Source organism: Labrus bergylta, chromosome 15, assembly GCF_963930695.1.
Source record: "Labrus bergylta chromosome 15, fLabBer1.1, whole genome shotgun sequence".
NCBI classification, from domain to species: Eukaryota; Metazoa; Chordata; class Actinopteri; order Labriformes; family Labridae; genus Labrus; species Labrus bergylta.
In genome coordinates this window covers 8,229,877-8,250,933 of record NC_089209.1, presented here as the reverse complement: position 1 = coordinate 8,250,933, position 21,057 = coordinate 8,229,877, and the positions used below count along the sequence as shown (strand labels likewise).

The following is a 21,057-nucleotide window of genomic DNA, read 5'->3' as shown; positions in this document are numbered from 1 at the left end:
TGCATCTGAAATTTAAAAAAAAAAGACAACATATGAAACAGTGGCTTAACCTGAAGCAAGTCTGTGAGCACTGACTGTGCTTCCTCCTTAATTCTTATTTTACTGTGCCCTTATTGTAGTCTCTTTTTGTATTATAATGTCGAGGTTAATGCTTCTGTTTTAGTCCTCGAAGCCAAACCATGGACAGGGGTTGCAAATTAGCCGTGGCTAGAAACCTGGCATCTACTTTGTATTCAACATGTGAAGCCATGTTCATAGAATGTGTTAAATAATCATGAAATAAAATCATGAAATACTCAATGCTAACGCTTTTATCCTGGTTCATGTCAATCTCAGGTAGAAATGTCCTAAAGAATTCCCTGTTTTCCCCCTAAAATGGGATCATAGTTTAAAAAAATCTCGCTGTAATAAAGGAGACTAGAAACGCACGTGTTCCAACATAATCTCAGTAAATAAGTGTTTACTGAGCTGATGAATCCACTGAGGAGTAGGCTCATTTTCACACCTGTTGTGGTACGACTGGACTTCCTTTTCCTTTCCCCCTGCTTGCAATCAGAAAGAATACATGTTTAAAGCACCTCTGCATTAGCTTTCCTTTCAAATCAAGAAGCTTTTTCTTTTTCCTTGTGTAATCCTGCACCTCTGCAACACTCCTGTCCTGCCCATTGAGAGAATCCCCGAGGGGTTTCTGTCGTTGTTTTTTTATATCAGGGTGTCAAATTTGAAAAAGCTGCATGTGAAAAAACTTTTGTGTCAGAAGTATTTAAGTAAAAAAAAAAACTTTTCTGAGTAAAGGGAGCTGAAAGTTAAACAGGTTCTTCTGATTCTTGTCTCGTAGGAGACGAGCCTGACAGGTTGGCACCTGATTGGTGATACCGGAAGAAGAGTGTGGTCTGTTCACAGAGAGACTCCTCCATACCTGAGTGTCCGACACTCCGACGTTGTGAATGATCTCGGCTCGGCCTACTACTGGAACGCACCTGGAATGTACCTGGGGAACAAGGTTAGATACAGACACACACCTCCCTATGTTTATCGAAACTGTTTATACACTCTGCAATCAAATCCTGACGTACATTTCTTCAAACTGGAATGGAGGGGCGTGGTAGTTGGTGTCCGCCCCATGTCCGGGGGCTGTGGTCCTCCAGGCAGGCAGCCCGGGTTTGAATCTAACCTGTGGCGGCTTTCCCTTGTGTTGTTCCCCACTCTCTGTCTCTCTCTCTCTCTCTCTCACTCGCTCTGATTCCTGACTCTGTCCCCTGTCCTGTCTCTAGAGAAGGGCATGAAAGGCCCAAAAATAAGCCTTTAAAAAAACAGTGGAATAGAAATAGTCAAACATTTGAAGAATATTGCAATAATGCTTTCCCCTTCTTCACTAAACTTAAGTGGATATTGCTCCCAAAATGCTGAATGATGATAATCTTTGAATCCAGGACCCAACAAAATAACAGTTATGTGATAAAATACATCGCCTCACAGAATACAAGCAGCTGCATCAAAAGTTCACCAGAGTTGAATAACAGCTCTCTCACACTGACTGAACACAGACCTTATAATCTTCCCAAACAACTGCAGTATGTTTGCGAAACTGTTAACTGGATGGAATCAGATTGAAATACGTCCCTGGTGCGAAACAGTCTGGTTTGATAATCAGCTGCGTCTGCACATTACCTTATTTTCAGTACTTTATTATTTTGAATTTCCAAATGCAAACTGCTCTCTAATGCCGCATGGTTGAGACCGGGATGCTGAGTCATGTTTGAGGATGATGAGAGAAAGTAAGGAAGTCTATAAAACATACTTATTGCTGCACACTTCATGTTTTTGCACTTGCGTATCTGAACGCCCAAGTTTATATATTTTGTATGTGTGATAGCAACACTTTTCTGTGTCAGTACACTTATATGTATGTCCAAGATGTTGCAAAACAACACACAATTCATGAATGAAAACTTCTGTAGATGGTGAGAAAGTGAACACAGGACACAGGAATACGTATGTGCACACATGAGTCATGACGTATGAGTCATCAGAACATATGGAGGAATGATTAAGTGACATTATGTCTCTTGTCTCCACTTTTTTCCATTTGCACACACTCCCCTCTCACTCATTTGATCTGCACACTCCCCTTCTGCCTGCATTTCTTCCATCCACCTCTCTCTCTCTCTCTCCCCCGCTTACTTTTGAATAACATTTTTTGAATAAAACCCCTTCACTCTAAAGAATATAGTTAACTCTAACCCGAACACTTTGAAGTGTACGTGAGCATAGCCAATAGAAAAAAAGATTGACGACATGACAGCCCCCCCCCAACAGTGAAGCCGCAGTCTCTCCAAGATCTGAATATCCTCAGGGAACCTTAAGTACCAGCCAATCACTGGAACGAGGGACATATGTTCCACAATTCCATCCCAACAATGCTGTGATGTATGGAGGTATGGATGTATGGATATACCAGTTTAATAAAAAAAAAAAAGAAGAGTATGTTTCTATTAGCTAAAGGTTCTTATTATGCTTGATTCATGAAGGTGCAGCACCCTCAGCGTCCCTGCTTCTGGTGTCCTTGCTGCCAGACAGAAAAAACTTTATTATTCTTTAGGGTTGCACCAACAATCACACCAGTCAAGGTTAAAACAGCCTCTTCATTGTGCCGTTTTGTCTAGTTCCAATATGATAACACTGCCATAAGTTAAAGTTGAGCTACAGTCTAACATATGATCCGACTGTTGGTTGACTTTCAGATTGCTTCTCGCTGACCGTTAGCATAACAACATTAGCATCGCTAACCATTTCACACTGTAAGGATAAGGTTTACAGGCAATATGTAAAAAGCTGGTGTGAGGCTACATCATTAGCACAGCCTTGAATACATAAACAGATCCCGTTTGTGATCTAAAAGAACATCCCCTGGCTTTACGTCTGCTGAGAACGTGTCATGCTGCGATGTTCACCTCCCTTCCAGCCTTACTTCTCAATCCTGCAAACGTCGACCGTTTGAATTTACGCTGCCGTTTTTCAAAGTTTTTTTTTTTTTTTATCTCTTCTGTGACCGCGATTAGACTTTATCACTCCAGCTGGCAAATAGCTGCAGTCCATGTTTGTGAAGTAGAGTTGTTGCCCTGCTACAACAACAGAGCCACTGTGATGTTAGTCTGGGTGTCATGGCTTAGAGGAATATAGCACAGAATTTCATTACTTTATATCCTGCAGGCCTGGCTTGTCATCTCACTTCTTTGTCTGAAACCTCTATCCCTCCCTCCCTCCCTCCAACCACCCCTCTGTCCCTGCTCCTTTTCATCGGGCCCGCTCCTCTAACTCTCCCTCCATCTCTCCAGGACTCCCATTTTTCACCTCCCTGTTCCTAAATCACCTCCCCTCAATCCCCCTGAGCTCTTCTTCTTCTCTCTCTCGCTCCCTGTGTCTCTCCCTCCTTCTTTGTGTCTCTCAGGGTAAACAGTGTTTCGCCTGTTGAACTCGATAATCAACTGTTTTTCTCTTAGTGCACACACACATACATACAAACACACGCACACACACACAGAAAAACATATTCTCATTCGCACACACACACACACACACACACACACACACACACACACACACACACACACACACACACACACACACTCCGAGGCCTATATAAGTCAGATAATGATGTGTTTTGGAGGCATTAGGGACAGCGGAGCAGAACCGAATGCCTCCAAACATGGGAAACAAACAAATTACCAGTGTGTGTGTGTGTGCTTGTGTGTGTGTGTGTGTGTGTGTGTGTGTGTGTGTGTGTGTGTGTGTGTGTGTGTGTTTGAGTCTGAGTGCACGTATGTGTGTGTGATGGCTTCGAGCAGTGTGCAAGCGCTGTATAAAAAAAGCGATTCTTTGCTTCAATCTCTGATCATGTTACCGAGATAGATGCTATGTGACTTGCAACCTCTCCGTGCACACACACACACACACACACACACACACACACACACACACACACACACACACACACACACACACACACTTTGCTCCGTCATGTTAGTGTGTATCATTAGAAGTGACAGGCTGTGTGTGCAATGACAAGCTAGCAGTAGATGTATAGGAGTGTAAATGTATGTGTGTGGTGTTTATAATTCTCTTGTGTGGCCCGTGTCGTTAATGTCGATGATGCTCATTGGCCCCGTTGTTGCGCTTAGTGGATGCTCATTGGTTCAGAAGTGCTTTCCTTTGATGTTTATTGGGTATTTTTTTTTTATCAGCCTGTGTTGGTCCAGAGGCTGCTTAATCAAGAGGATAGCCTTTGCTCTCACAAGAGTATACTTGTGTTTTCAGAATTTTTTGAATTTTTTAGGGTTTTACTAAGCAGTGAAAAGTTGGGCTCAACGTGCAGTCAAATATAAACTTTTAATCATCAAGAGTGAAGTATTATTCAATTGTAAGGTTTTCTTGTTTGGAAGGCGTTTTGTGACGCTTCTGATTTGTGAAACTGTGGGTGGAAGACGCTTTTAACTGGTTCCAAACTCAACAACACACAATGTTGTTAAGGTTTTAACCAAAGTCCTACTGCCGCACTGCCCCCTAGAATTGGTGAGTTGGTATTCCTCTTTGGAAATTGGAAAAAAAAGAGAAAAGTGAGATGGTCTGTACAATTTGGTTGTGCTCATACTATTAAACAAGTGTTTGAATTTAATCAACTGTAATCAAGCTTCCATTTAAGTTAACGTACAGAAACAGGTCTTAGCTAAGCCCATTTCTTAATTATATAGAAACTCGTCTGAAATGCTCAAACCAAGATTTTATACATAATGAGTTTGAGAATGAGGTTCTCCCAGTTACAGCCTGCATCTTGACCACTGCAACAAACACAGTGATTAGCTGGTGAACATTGTGGAGCAATTTTCAGCTTAAAAGACAAGTATTTCTCTACAGTTTGTGGAGACAAAAAAAAAGAAGCTAAATCTTAAATTTAATTGTAATTGTGCAGGCAAATGAACTATATGAACGTTAATGTAATAACTTGTTTTACTGCCCCTGTATGGAAATCAGAGAATGAGTTACAGGAGTCAAGTCAGGATCTTACCTTATGGTCAAGTTTCAGTTTTTCTGGAGCCCTTACCAGCCAATTATTATAAGACACTTTTTGGGAGTTGTCCTTCAGTACACTGCTCTGACGCATTGTTTAGTATCCAAAAAATATCTTCCATCAGAACTTTTTCAGCCTGCAGGACAGCCAAATGCTAACCTACTTTTATCCATTTTGGCCCAAGATTTACAAACGGATTCTTAGCTGAGACGGACAAAATGCTAAACAAAATTAATGGAGTGACAGAAATGGAGAGAAAAAAGATTGAACACATATTTTTCTGACAGCTGATGAAAGAGCTGGAAATATGTTGAAACATGACAGACGCACACAAACAAACAGCTCAGCTTTTGTTTTCCTTTCTATCCTGACTCGCTCTCTAACTCCGCCGGTGCATTTTGTTCTCCCCACTTCTCAAACTATTTTTCATTTTCTTGTCTTTTACGTTGTCCTTTAAAGACGAAGTGATGGAAAACAATAATCAGTTAAAAGGAAAAACCTGCTACAGGTGCAATCCTGAGGCAGAAAAGTGTTCAGAAAAATGCTCCAGCTTCACCTCGGTTTATAGAGGTTGGCATCTCAAAGCTTTGATGAATGAAATCTGTCTTGAAGGTGTTTCTGTAAAATACTTTGTGGGAAAACGTTCTCCTTTTTTTTTCTACAGGAGGAACATCACCTTCTGCTGAGCTGTGACTTATGTGTGTGTAGAGGAGTTTGTGTATAGTGCCACTTCTAATCTGGTGCTGATTTCATGAGATGGATTTCCCCTTCCATTTTCACACTTTCCTCTCTCACCTCCCTCTTCTCCTTTTTTTTTATTTTTTATTTTTTTTTACTTACAAGGCTGGAAAAGTCGTTTCACATCAATCACAGTGGATTTGTTCCAGTTTTCATCAACCAAGTAATTTGGTGTCACGTTCATTTGTGTTCCTGGAAAGTGAGTGGAAAGCTCAATGCAGCAATCCCATTGCCAAGAATTCATGAAAATCATTACAGCTGGTTGTTATTACTAGAAAGACTACATATATGATCGTGGAAAATCAGGATTTACTGACGGTTTCATTAAGACAACATAATGATAAACCCTATATACCACCTAGAACATGTTATGGAGGGAGGGCCTTTCTTTTAGTCAACATTATTACCTCCTGTTGCAGAGAATGCTGCATGTGGTTCTCTTCTTCGGCCTGTCGTTCCTTAAAAATGTACCTTCTCTGACTTTACCAACTGGTTTGTGAATCCCCCTCTTGAAGTTATGCGTACATCCCATGTCTCTTTAGTTGCATCCACACAGTCTCTCCCACCAAAGATACATGGAGAGACAAAAGGAAATGAAGAGAAGGAAAGAGTAGACTTGAGTGAAGTCTGATCTCTTGTATCCTCAAACAGCAATAACAGCTTTGGCAGGATCTTTAAGATGACAGACCTGGAGCTTCTTCAGGTTTGACCAATGACCGAGAGAATATCATTCACAAGACTTGAAACGTGTCTTTGGAGACAGAAGCAACCAAGTTTGGACAACAAAGTGGATATAAATTGTCACATCCAGGTTGATGAAGCTTTACTGTCAACTGTACTATAAATGGGACAATGATTTCGAAAATAAACACAATGTTTTATGAAAGAAGACCAGTGATAAAGACTCAACACTTGCATGGAAACTCTCAATCTCTTAAGCAGATTCTATATTTAAATTCAGCATGACAGCCGCATGCGAGTCAAGCTAACAATATACCCTTAGATGTTGTTCTCAAGATCAACTCCAATCTTGCTTCGGAAGTTGCTGGTCGGACTGTAAACACTGGCAATACACAGACAAGGAAGTCCTTTATTGCTAAAGGCTGACTACCCTGAGAAGTTGGCCATCGCTTCCAGACGCCTGGTCAAGTGATCACAAACGGGTTCCAAGATTTGGAAAATTATAACTTAAATAATAAATTGTGTAAGAAATATATTCATTTTTGTCATTGACTTCTAAACAATAACACTTCAGAATTCAGGTTTTGAGACATTTAATCTTTGGCGTCAATTTGAGAACCAGAGATCACATTCTCTATTCTGTCTGTCTTTATGTCGATGCTAAACTGCTCATGATTACTGCGCGAGTCTGATCCCAGCCTCAGAATTGTATGTTCTCTTCCTGTATTGAATATTGGGCGTCACATTTCCTTTGTTTGTTACTTGAAGTTTGCTGCTGCTGGAGTTGACTTTGAAGAGTCAGCGAGCCGTGGGAGTGCAGAACAATAATTGATCAACTCTAAGAGGCTGGAAGAGAATGAGTGAGCTGCTCTTAGTCATCTTCAGAATGAAATGTGCATACTGAGTTACAGTCCATCCAAGCGTCTCTACTCAGCCACCCGCAGGGATAATTATCATGTCATAGTCTTGCACACACCACCTCAAAATGCAACTACGGTGCTCCCTTCTGTTTTACAAATGGCACAGATAAATATGAGTTTCTGTTCTGTTTTTGCTGCAGTAAATAAAAGAATGGCATGTGAAAAGAATCAGTTTGCAATGCAATATTTTGAGGGAAACACTTTTTGTTTTTACTAAATGTAGGAAGAAAATCCAAGTTTGTCTCCTAGTCTTCATCTAATCATTTTGATCCAAAACTTCTAAGTACATCAGATTAAATATATACATGATGAAAACTGTAAATTGCTTTCAGCCTAATCAAGAACATCATCAGCCCTCAACCCATTGCCACCCAGACCCCATTGAGGCAGTAAATGGTGGCCCCTAACCTTCAATTTCATCTGAGGGCAAACCCCATGAGGTCCTTAAAACACCAACTGAAAACTGATCCGTCTCATTTAATTACCCCTTGAGTGAACCCTAACCAAGCAACAAAAAAAAGCCCCCTCTGCTCTGGGCTCTTCTGCATGCTTCAAGTCCAAAGAAAGTACCTCCACCTCGACAGCATGAGAGCAGGACCATCTCACAGCTGCATAAACATTCCCCTGTCTTGGAAAACTGCAGACGTGTCATAAAAGACAAGTCATGCGCTCCCTATTTATGATCCCATAAAATGAAAGTAGATGTTTCAGTATATTTATCACAATATTTGTTTTAATACATCTTAAACTTGACTCCAGTTTCTGGTTAAAAAGGCCAAACAAATGATTTTGTTGCTGTTCCAATGATATTATGAAGCTCTAATTCACACTAATTCACACTAAACACTAATCCTGCACTCAGGGCGTTCACATGTTTTTTTTAAGGTCCCTACTCCATGACTATAAATTCTGTTTGAGCTAGCTGGCTCGATAGCACAACACTTTTGGATTTTCCTGCCAAATTCTCTAAGTTCTCTTTGACTTAGAATTCACCCAGATTTTCCGAAAAGGCATGATAAACGTTTAAATATGCTCAATGTACTTCAGCTCTGTGGCTGCTTTAAATCCCAATCAATATCCACAGAAGTGGAAACATCAAAATATGTACTTTATGGACATTTTAAGGTAGTTGTGTGTAGGTACAGTGGCATCCAGAGATGGGATTTAGATAAACTGATAACCACTCCTAGTAGTCCCCCTTCCTCCATCCTCCTTCCCTAAGTGTAGGGAAACCTACAGGCTGGGAAAACTGTGTGCAAAAAAAAAGCTCTGAAACCAGTCTTTGGTTGATGATTCTGGGCAACTGTAAGAATACTGCAATGCAACATGGGAAGATATAGGAAGATTAACACCACTTTGTCCGAACCAACCACAACAGTTTGTGTTTTTAGATGACTGAATTTTATTGACAACATACTTGTAGATATTCCATTTTTCAAAATAATGTTGCAAATGGGTAGCTTAGACATTGGACCTTTTGAGTTCTGCTTTGGCAGACATACATAGGAACCTGTATGAAACACTTTTTTACATAATGCAGCTGAAATAAATGGCACACAGGACCAATAAGTTTACCATTCTTCGACTAGGATAGGCTAATTGGCCATATTTAAATCTCCATGTTGGTTGACCAATGTCGTCTTAACCTGCCGTTGCCGTCTTAAAGGTGCATGCAGTTTCACATTCTTTAATGAGTTTTCTTTAGGAAATCCTGCATCCGTCTCCAACCGTAGCCAACGATGCCAAGGAACTCTTTAATGAGGCCAAATAGATCCAAACAGGACCCTATTCAGATGTGATCCAGTACTGATACAAACGCACTGGACTTTTGGTTCTGTTTCCTTGGTTTAGTGACATTGACTTCTCAAGCTGTTCAGCATTCTTCTGTCTCTTGGTCCATCTGGAGCCAATCTAACCCCACTGCTAGGAACAACAATGATCTTTGTGTGTATGTCTGTATGTGTGTGTAACCGGTAGATAAACAGAGTGAAAACTCCCGATACCAATTGCAAACAACCACAGGCATCAGAAGATGACCCAGGTTTGTGTGTGTGTGTGTGTGTGTGTGTGTGTGTGTGTGTGTGTGTGTGTGTGTGTGTGTGTGTGTGTGTGTGTGTGTGTGTGTGTGTGTGTGTGTGTGTGTGTGTGTGTGTGTGTGTCACTTCAGGGGAGTTTGTTTTCTGAGGCTTTTGTGACAATCTGGTTTTCATTTCCTGAAGGATGATTTCCTTTGCCCCCTCCCCAATCTCCTGAAGCGACCATCAGTTGTCACTGTTTGCTTTTGTACTCCAGCAAATGCTGTGTAAGAATGCAGATTGGCAAATACATTTCTCTGAAGAAACTAGGATGTGTTAGGCACAAAAGAAAGTTGCATACTAATAGCTTCTTTTCGTTGTAGAACAGCCGTTAACTCCTTAAAATACATAATGTGTTTCGTCCTAGTTTCTCTAAACCTTCCAACAGCGTTGGTGTCTTATATTTCTGTTCCCTTTTGTTGCATTTAAAACAAAGTTGAAAAGTGCAGAGAAGTCAGTGATGATGTTCCAATGACGGTGCTTGACATGCACCACTGTACTTTAGGTCAAATAAAAGCCCTGAATTCACACGTTTCTCTGCAACTTGATGCATAGTTTTAATTTGAGTTTGCAACTCAAGTAAATATAAATATTAGAAATCTATATTCAAAAGGTTAAAGCTCATCAAGGCAATCGACAATGTCAATGTCACTTAAAATTACGCTACATGTGGCTTGAAGAACGACAGATTTTGCAGCTGTGCCAAAAGAAAGAGTTAATCTGCAAAAAAAGTTGGTATTTTTATACACTATAACTTGGAGATATATAAGGTTAAAGGGAAGTGGGCTTCTATGATGTGCTTGTTGGTAGTGAGTGCATTAACCACAGGAGATACTGGTCCCTTTAAAACCATAACCCCGATCTGTGGGCTTCAGGCACAGGAACACATGAATGTTGTCACAAACTAGTGAAAAAACAAAGTGGCTTGGATTTTTTGGTAGGTTCTTCTTAAAATCAGCGTGATTATGTGGCAAAAATGGACAGTAAGTAATGCTGGACACGTGCATCTCAGAACAGATAACATGCCAGGAATGATTCTCAGAATTTATTTTACGAAATTATTTGCGTTAAACACAGTTTTGGTGGGTCGTTCTCCACAATAAGTCCAACTGTTAACAACAGTGTTCAAACCAGGGTCCACCAACACTTGTTGGCCATTAAAATGCTCCAACTTTTGTTATTTAAAGTTTTGGAAATGTCATATTATAATATCATGGCTCTTTTGGGAATCCTGGAGGAGGACTGAGGTCGATAGTGACTCATCCTCACACTTCTTCTTGCTCCACGCCAAACCCACTCCTTAGCTCACTCAATCTCTTAACTTTACTTCACTTGTTACCCTCCTCCCTCCTCCCTCTCACTTGTTCATTGTGTTTGTGTTTTTCTCTTACTGTTCTGACTTCTGCACATTATCAAAGTTTTTGTTTCTCCCTCTTACGTATCCTCTGCCTGTCGACTTGTGTCCACTTTAACTGATAAACAGCTATAGCAAAGATGACGCCAACACTGCTGGTTCTGTGAAGAGTTGTACATTTCCTCACAATAATGTCAAGTATGTGCAATCACAAGGGGCGGTAGGCTAAATGCTGTTAAATGTCATAAAGCTGTTGTTCAGATTTTAAATAGATGAAAATGTTGCCATTTGATGCGTTGTACCAGAGTTAGCCTTGAGCTAGGTTACATCTGCAGTCCCTCTGCAAATCAAAATTGGCAAAATTACTGTTGGCTAACATAATTTTTTTCAGAGAAGAAGAGTGTAAATGTTACCAATTATCATTGAAACATAAAGAGAAATCAAAAGGCCTGTATGTAGAGGAAAGTAATTTTACCTAATTAGTTCAATGCTTATTCAGCTACTTCTGCGCTGCCATTATCCGTAGCTAACATTAGCTTAAGGGAAATAATGAGTGCTAACATTACTTATTAACAGTGTTACTCGAAATAATTGGAAAGGGTTGTATCCCTTTTGTAACTATAATCCGAAGGCCTTGGATTCTCACATTAGCTTGCCTGTTGGTAGCCAATGGCTAATCCATTCAGTGGTTTAATGACTCAGTGTCCCTCCAGATTTTCCCTCTTTATAGTTTCATCAATTTCTGATCATTGAGGAAGCGGTACAATGATTATTGTTTTTTGATTCTTGCATTCACAGTATATAACTAAAAGCTAACAGCTTGAAATTCAAGAGTAAAATGTTATTATCAATCTGATAAAACTTCAGCTCTAACATCAGAAGAAATGGTTTGTTCCCATCTCAACAAACTATTCAGGTCAACATGTTTTCTTCTGTTTCAGTAGATATTACTGTTGTGATATGAAACAATTTAGCTCTTTCACCCTAACCTGAATGGCCTGTATAAACGGATATTTCCAAGACTATTACAAGAGGTTCACTTTAATGAAGATTGTGCCATGTTCTTGATTAGGGTTTTAGCAGCAAGGATTATGTTTCTTATTCTGTCCGCTAATAGAGTTAATAACAGGCTTATGGAGCTCTCCTGGGGATCCGACTGATGTCTATTGTAGCTGTGTCTGAGTGGTTATTGTCCCTTCATTTCCACTTCCCATAATACCCCTCTCCTTTCCCATAATTCTGTTCTCCCACTGTGCTTTTCTTTTGGTCTTTTCTATCGCATGTGTTTTGTTTCCTTTATCCCCCCCCACCCCCACCACCATCACCACCACCACCCCAACAGGGTGGACTCGGGTTATCAGGTTGTCATAACAAAGGTTGTGATTGCGCTCCAGGTTGAGTGGATGGCGTCACAGAATCGAGTTTTCCGAGAAATGGCAATAATTTCCAAAGAAGCAAATTGCTAAATTCAGTCGTGCCTGGAGGACGTGGAGTTCTCAAGAACACACGGATGAAGCTATCTCTTATTCTTAGGATGAATTCGTATGCTGCTGAGTGGTGACTGATCAAAAACAGGAACAATACAAACAAGGATAAAAGAATACTGTACATCAACAATTCCCAACATGGTGCCCAGGACCCCAATGGTGTGAGCTTCATGAAATGTTTTCACAAATAGGAAAGAAGACAAAACAGCCCGTTTCTGCTTCAAAGCGTTGCTGTAATGGTTTTCATTTACCTTTTTCAGTCCCGTAAAACATGTTCAAAAGAATTACTTTGGGAAGCTGTAAAAGCCTACTGTACATGACCTGCCCAGCAGTATTCAGACTCTTTTAGTGATCGGCTGGTGGAAAAGGGTGGAGCTTTTCAAAGCCTTAGAGTATCTTATTTCTTTGTGGAATCTCATAACAATGCCATAGGCAATGCCATGATATCATCGGCCTTGTTTGGTCTACCAGCCCGGCTCTTTTCTTTTAACTTTCTCCATTGCTGAAGTCCATTATTGAAATGTAAGCCATGTAATGTCGTGGGTCTAAATTTACAAAAACTCTGTTTGCATTATCTGTAAACAGAGGAGCTGCTTCAATTGGCAAGGCAGACAACTGCTTGGGGCCCCAAGCCAGTAGAGGGCCCCCAAGGGCTGACCAACTTTACAACACAGCAATGCCTCAAAATGTGAAAATTTTGCAATGGCAGTAGGAGACCTCCCTAAGGGGGCCCCATCTGACACCGCTCACTCTCAATGCCCTGCTAAGTGTCACATGCATTATTGCTGTGAAAACCAAAATTTGTCAATGAAGGTTAAATGAAGAGGAATTATCCGTCTGCGAGAGAAAAAAGAGAGAGGGAAATAATAATGAAGGCTGGTTGGAGGGGCGCCCAATTAATTATTGCCTAGGACCCCCTAGATTCAGCACTGTCTGTAAAACATCTTCTGTGCTGTCTTCAACTACCATGATGCTGCTCATTGTTGCAGTGGGAAAAAAAACAAAAAACTAGATGTATTTCTGTACAAGACACATAAGTGTGAATTTAGAGTCTGGATGAGAATGCAGATGAGAGGATGTTGGAGGAGGTTGAAGTCTTTGACATTCGCAGTCTGTGTAATGTGGGTTTAAACTATGATTTTACTATCCTCTGAAGTCCAAATCAGCAAATGGGGTTAGAGATAGAGAATAAGTGTTAGTCAATAAAACGTACACCTCCATGCCCGCTGGTGTGTGTGTGTGTGTGTGTGTGTGTGTGTGTGTGTGTGTATATTTTCAGTCAGCTGTGAAATGGCTGATTCCTCCTCGCGCTTTAAGAACTGAGAGTAATGATGTAGAATGGAAGAGGTTTATAGAGGCATTAAGCTCACCTCTTACACCCTCTCTCTGCCTCCCTCTGTCTCTATTTCTCCCCCTCTTCCTCAATGTCCCCCTCTCTCAGTTTTTATGGTTGGCATTATTATCTCGCTCTCCCACCCATTACTGTTCAGGTTGGAGCAGAATAATAAATTTCAGGATCATGCCGACGCTGCGTTTCTGCTCCTAAAGCTCATTCTGTGGACTCGACAGAAACCCTACAGAAACACAAGGCGACAATGATTCTGGCATATTCTTCATCTTCTTACTTTCTGAACACTTTTGAATGTTTTTGTTTCTTTTAGGGAGTGGCAACATCAGAAGTCGAAGCACGTCTTGGTTTCATTGTGTTGCTGTTGAAATAGTTGTGACATTTGTAAAGTAGTGCTGTTGCTAAGATACATCTTAATCTGAAGGTGTTATGTAGAATTTCATGAGCTAACTAATGATTCAATGGATCATTTTGAAAAGAATTTGAAGTTCACACTTGAAAACATTTGGGCTTGATTTTGAGTCTGTCGAAAGGGAAAGTTAGTTTTGTATATACTGCACTTTTAGATGAAGCTAGAACTGAAAGTCAGAACTACTGTTTCTGCAGTTGTTTTAAACGATCTTAGTTGTGCTATGAATTGTGTTTGCATTCAAAATATTTCCATACCAGTATGTTGAACATTTCAGCAGTTCAAATAAGAAGGATTCATACAACAGGATACAAATGCATAACATGGGTTTTACACTACCAATTGGTCCTCCTTGTTGCAAGTTATCTTAGCATTATGTGACTGTTGTTTGGTCATGTTTGCCTGATTCAAACCCCCATGTCAAGGTTTTTACAGTATTTATGCCACTGTGACGTTTCACCTTCAATATGAATGTCACAGAGGCACAATGTACCGTCTTCCAATGTAGTAAAAGAGGCATGACAGGATCGGCCGAGCCAGCGAGGGAGGGCAACGCTGTGTGTGTGTGTGTGTGTGTGCATTTCTGACTGTGTGTGTGTGTGTATGTGGACCTCCCGTTTTACGATGCTCACTTGCACTTCCGCAGCACCACAAGGCAACGTGAATTCACAGACTGGGACACCCATATTACACAGTTGCAGAATCAATAAATGTGTTAAGGTGCGATTATTAATGTTGCCTTGCAAAAGGGTTCTACTTTTCTGTTTGTGTTTCATTGGTGTGTCACCTGTAGATTAATTCACTAGTGTGGTACCATAGGAATGGGTTATAGCATTACCTGTGTTCAGTGATATTGGTAAATAGTCTGTGCTAAACCTAAAGAAAAACAATGTCCACTCACCCATTCAAAAGCTGAGCTGAAAGACTTTTAGGGGTCAAAAAACTGCACAAGATACCATCCAAGTGAAGTTTAAATCTTCACATTTGTTCAGCTGTCTCTGTCACTTCCTCTGTGCAGTGTTGTTCTAACTTTAGGTTTCTTTTGGTTACTCTTTCCCTTTAATCTCCAAGCGCCCCCTATTGGTGTGGAGTGTGGTTGGTATTGATGCATGCTTATCTAAAGCAAGACTATAACTTTTGAACAGAATAAGTGAACCTACTTTTCCAATGAAAAACTATTTTATTAGACGAGAATCAACGTCTCGCTAACTTCCTTAGAATATGAGCTTGGGCTGTATTGCATCATAAATATCATCAATATTTATCTGAATTTCCACAGAGTTTGGATCAAATATAAACCTGTTGTCTCTTTGTGTGTTTTCTCAGCTTACAGCCTACGGAGGGAGCGTGGTGTACTCTGTGTCTTATTCTACAGACCAACAGGAACAAAGACTCATCAGAGTCACTTCAGAACCCGACCTGATCATAGAGGTACGTTTTTAAACATGCACAAAGATGGAAACAGCCACGAACATTGGCACATTTATTTACGTTTTTTATTACATTAGAGTTATTCATAAGAGGCACTTGGCAGGAAAAAAGTCCTGAAATATGCTTCATTTTCTGGTTCAGCACATTGGTCTTCAGCAAATTGATCGGGATGTCTCTAACACTTGAGAAAAACACATTTTTTTTGCGTTGGAGGGAAATTTCTCCCAACCAGTCGAAACCCAATTTAAAAGTGGTGTAAATGTGGGCTTGTTCATGTATTTGTGCCTGCAGCATTATATGTATTGTCTCATTGAGTTATGCACCAGTGAAGTCCACGAGAGAAAGTTCCAAATAAAAGTTGCTGAAAACACATACATTCATACACACTCACACACACACACATATGTACACATACACACACAAAAGCTCCAGCTTGCACAGAAATGCTGACCTTAGCAATAAAAAAATGCAGATGGAGAGTCCCCCCTCCCCATTCTCTCTTGTCTTTATAATGAGCAGGTTGTGATATGATGTATGGCAGCAATAAGCAAAGCAGCAACTCTATTAGTTAACAGTTTATACCGCCTATATCACTAACACAACTGTGTGTGTGTGTGTGTGTGTGTGTGTGTGTGTGTGTGTGTGTGTGTGTGTGTGTGTGTGTGTGTGTGTGTTTGCAGCAGGATAGTGTGTGTTTCTGCATGTTCAGAGTGTGCCAGAGCTGCAGAAATTATCCTGTTATTTTACACACACAACTATGTCCAGTCCTTAGGCACGAACAGAAAAGTACATATACTGTATATAAACTAGTTTAATCTAGTAGGAATGAAACATTCGACTATATAAGGGTTCAAATAAGAAGTATTAGTGTATTAGGAGATTCAGTTTCTTGCCTTTAAGTAATGTGAAATAAAATGCACCTTTCTGCAGAAAGTGAAAACAAGGACAGAGGAATGACAGGTTAAGAAAATAAGGCAACTTGTTTGAGATGTTGGAAGTAATGAATGAAAAAATCAATCAAATTCCAAGGCAGAAAGAAAGAAAGAAAGAAAGAAGGAAGGAAAGAAGGAAAGAAGAAGAATGAGACAAGAGAACAAGAGAACAAGAGAACAAGAGAAGGTAGAGGAAAGGATAGAAGGAAAGGAAGAAATCAAGGTTGCACGGAGGGACGGACAGAAGAAGTCATGAGGGAGGAGGAGACAAGAAAAAACAGGAAAAAGAAGAAAGGAAGAAGGGAATAAGTAAAGAAACACAAGAAAGGTGAAAGAGAGAATGAAGGAAAGAAAGACATAAAGGATATATATATATATATATATATATATATATATATATATATATATATATATATATATATATATATATATATATATAGGATTGAGGAATAAAATAAAATAAACGAACAAATAAGACCAGAAGCTAGGGGAGTTTTAAGCCATGGGGAAGGAAAAAAGTGATATAGGAAGGAAGAAATAAGGAAATGGATAGGAAGAAAAACAAGGAAATAAATATTATTAAATAATAGGGGAGATAAGGTGGAACAAAGGAAGGAAGAAAAGCGGGAAATAAACATGTAGGATGAAAAAGGGTGAAAGAAAAGAGAAGGAAAGAACAAAAAAAGAAGAATGTTGGAATGAAGAAAAATTAAAAAGAGGTAAATTAGCAGGGGGAAAAGATAGAAGGGAATAAACAGAGGAAGTATAAAAACAGAAAATAAATAAATCTTAGAAATAAGAAGAAGTGAAGTAAGGATGAAGAAAAGAAACAGGGGTGAAGAAAAAAGGAGTGAATAAAAGTTTGAAAAAGTACAGAGAGGACAAAAAAAAAAGCAGAGTTACAGAGTGATGGACAGAGAGCAGCGAGCATGTGTTATTTAAAGACATGTCACAGAGATGGACAGACGGGGAGGAGGGAGGGAGGGGAGGGGTGTGGAGGAAAGGAGGACAAGTGTCAGTCTGCTTGTCAACAAAAAGCCCGACCAGATGATGACGATAATGAGCCACCTACACACTGTCAGACGCCTCTCTTCCTCTTCACCGTTTCTCTCTCAGCTCGTGTCTCGCTTTGTGCCGTCTCTCTGAAGCCGGCTGTGATACTGTTTGTCGTGAAACGCATGAAGACACTTGTGTCTTTGTTGTAACGTTGTGTGGATCTGAATACACAATCATCTCTGTGTCTTTGTTTGTCTGGCTGGCTTTGTTTATTATTCCCATGTCTTTGTCTTAAACCCACCCACTTTATCAGCCTCCATCAGCAGAGTTTAAAAAAAACAATTTAATTACCAAGTCTTTCATGACAAGTTTCTCATTCTGCAAAGAACAAAAAAGTTAATTATGTTTATGATTATTTTCAGATTATTATTCTGGTCTTTATTGAATGGGACGAATATAGAGTGATGGGAAATATGGGGAGAGAGAGTTGGGGATGACATGCACCAAATATCTTAAAGATCAGGAGTTGAACCTGTGACCGGTGTGAAGAGGAATGTAGCCTCAGTATATGAGCTGCCTGCTCTTATAACTGCAATATGTTCTTCTTAAATGATCTAGAAACCAGAAAAGATATGCTCTCTCATATAATCAGACAGATTTAACTTGTTGCTTAGTGCTGTGTTTATGATGGCTTAACGTCGGGTCTTTTTTTAGCAAAGAGTAAGGTATTTTACCTGCTCTTTTGTAAAGTGTATTGAGATAATATTTGTAATGAATTGGCGCTGTACACGGGGGTTTTCAGAAAAACTCCACGCCATTTCAATGTTTACTAAAATCTGTATTCCACTCGTTGAGATGTTGACCTCCATTGTTTCACAAGAAAGAACTTTGAAAGACATCAGTTAGCAACACTGCTGCACTTTGTTACATGTTGGCCTTTTCTTGCAATGAACATATGCACTGCAGTTTCTCTGAGTCCATCCGATATAATCCATTCTCCTGCCAGAGATACTCACAAGTTCAACAAATGTGTACTAATCCTCAGAAGGAAATAGACCCAAGAATGTGCTTTCAAACCCTAGTTTTAGTCATATTAGATGAAAACTGTACAGTGTCCGAGCTGTCTAAGTAAGATCTGTACTCTCTGTCAGAAAAAAGTAAACTTATATTGTTGCTCTGTTCAGTAAAGAAAACATCTGTTGTAGCTGAGAGCTGAGTGTATGTATATTGACGGACACACTAATGCATTGGTATTCATTTTGGGGATTTCATAGGATTTCTTCATGATAAGAAATAAATTGGAATGTGCAAATCTAACTCTAAAATCCCAGACCATGATGCATACTTGAATCTTTACGAGAGTTTTTCCTGAGGTGGCTTTTTATGGTATTTATTTTCCTATTTTTATTTCTGTCATTATCTCTGAATCTCTCTCTATACCCTGCTTCTCCTCTCTGTCTGGTTATCCCTCTCTCCATCTACTCTCTTACAATTAGTTTATATTTAATGGTTTATTGGCATCTTAAGCTCCCTCTCTCTCTCCCTCTCTCTCTCTCTCGCCTCTCTCTCGCTCTCTCTCTCTCCCTCTCTCCCTCCTCCAGTAGTTGTCACTCTGCGTTAGGCGCTACATGCCATTGATCTGTTCTCAACAAGAGATAGTCAGATAGCAGGCCCGGCCTCAATTCACTTTGTATTCAGTCCATTCAAAATGTCAATAGAAACCTCAGCTCATTACCTAATGACACATCATTCACCCTTACTGTCCTCTTTTCCCGATCAGTTGAATATCATAGTCCTTTCTGAAAGACTTGTCATGCTGAATTGATGTTCTAAAGACTACTCTGAAGATTTATTGAATTAAAAGTGAACTGCAACAAAGGAAACTAAAAGTTTTCTTTTTTTTTTACTTTCTCTGCCAGGGAGGCGGGATCAAGATCATCGACAGACGTTATGGCCAGCCTCTGTACCCATCCTCTCCGAGCCCCAATCAGATTGCTCTCCTCCCGGAGAACTTCCTGGTTTCAGAGACCGCACAGCCGATCAGTCGGAGGGATTTTCTGTCTGTGCTGGCTAATGTGAACAAAGTGATGGTGCGGGCCTCTTATAGCACAGAGACCAGCGCTGTGTACAGGTAGAACTGCATTCAGAGACGCTCGTCATTCATTTCAAACACACTTTAGTATTTTTTAAATTACTTTACAAGTGTTGAATGCAAGGTTTTGCTTGAGTACCGTTAAACAGGGGTGTGTCCAGGGGTGGTCTTGGGGAGCCGGGTCCTCCTCGGTTTCACCAATATATTATATAAAAAGATGGAGGACATGACAGCTCCACAAAACGTTTGAACTCTCCCTGGACAAACCCCTGCTACATAAAACCCTAAAACCTGAACTGTGATACTCATTTCCATAGGATTCAATGCAAGTTAAGCTACTATCTCATGAAAAGTACCTACTTTACTGTTCACACTGAAAAATGTATTTTTTATACTTTTAATTGCATTGGAAATTTCTTTAAATTACAAGAACCCAAATCATGTAATTACAGTTTCTAAAAACAGGAATAAACACATTTTCATAATTGAGATTTTTTTTACAGCCGTTTAAATGTGCTCCAAAACGTATAAAGTATTAAATAGCAGCAACGTATGTAAACTCTCAGTTGCGCTAAAACCAGAAATATCATTAATAGCTTCATGAAACACAACTTGCCCAGAGCTGAGACTCTCTGGCAGCTCTTTCTTAGGCTGTGAAACTCTCCTTTAACCTTCTGTTACCTTAACATAAAGTCGTCTGTTTTATTGCCGAAGCTTATTGCTGTCTGGATAATAATTCTGCCTGAGATAATGGACCCAGGTCATAAAAGTTGTTAAAGACTAATCAGCCAAATTGGACTGTTTGTTTAAGTGAAGGAGTATATTTGACTGTAAAACTAGATAGACCCCCACCATGCCTCATGCAGTCTGTATGTGTGTGTGTGTGTGTGTGTGTGTGTGTGTGTGTTTGTAGACTCCACTCATTCTCGATGCAGGAAGCTAATCCCGCTGCCAGAGGAGAGAAGAGAGCTTCAGCTGTAGAAATCTGCTCTTGTCCACCTGGATATGCAGGAACTTCTTGTGAGGTAAACACGCCAAAGAAGAATACACAATTACACAAATATTAAAGCTCCTGTGGGGAAGTTTTGGTTTGTGTGGATTTTGGCGCCCCCCTGTGGACATATCTTATCTCTTTGCTGATCTAGTTCTTTACATGTGTAACTAAGGATATCTAACTCCAAAGCTCATCCTTGCTGTCTTATTACAGTCAAACATATAACTCAATGGGAATATTTGCCTTGGAAAAGTAAGACGAGAAAGGCTGTTGTGGCAGAGCTGTTATTCTGACACCTACCCAGTGGCAGGATTTACGAGCATTAGAAATTGGTATAAAGTTGTTGAAGCCTTTTAGAGTTAGACTTGTAGGTCTTTTTGGGCTAATAGATATTTTTAAGTCTTTTTGGGCCTTTAGCTTTTTAGGCTTTTTAGCTCTTTTAGGGCTAGGGTTTGACTTTTAGGGTCTTTATATTTTGATTTGAGCTCACATTAAGGCATGAGTATTTATTTATGTCTATTTCACAACCAGC

The 21,057-nt window shown here is 39.9% G+C and overlaps 1 protein-coding gene across 7 annotated transcripts in view; it reads left to right on the top strand.

Annotated features, from left to right (window-relative positions):
* Positions 1–21,057, top strand: part of lama2 (laminin, alpha 2) — a 207,461-nt gene that overhangs the window by 72,325 nt on the left and 114,079 nt on the right. For all 7 annotated transcript variants that reach the window (XM_065964195.1, XM_065964198.1, XM_065964197.1 and 4 more), the window contains exons 14-17: positions 839–1,003; positions 15,407–15,511; positions 19,359–19,570; positions 20,445–20,556. In XM_065964195.1, coding sequence (XP_065820267.1) covers positions 839–1,003; positions 15,407–15,511; positions 19,359–19,570; positions 20,445–20,556 — 594 coding nt within the window. The remainder of the gene's footprint in view (positions 1–838; positions 1,004–15,406; positions 15,512–19,358; positions 19,571–20,444; positions 20,557–21,057) is intronic.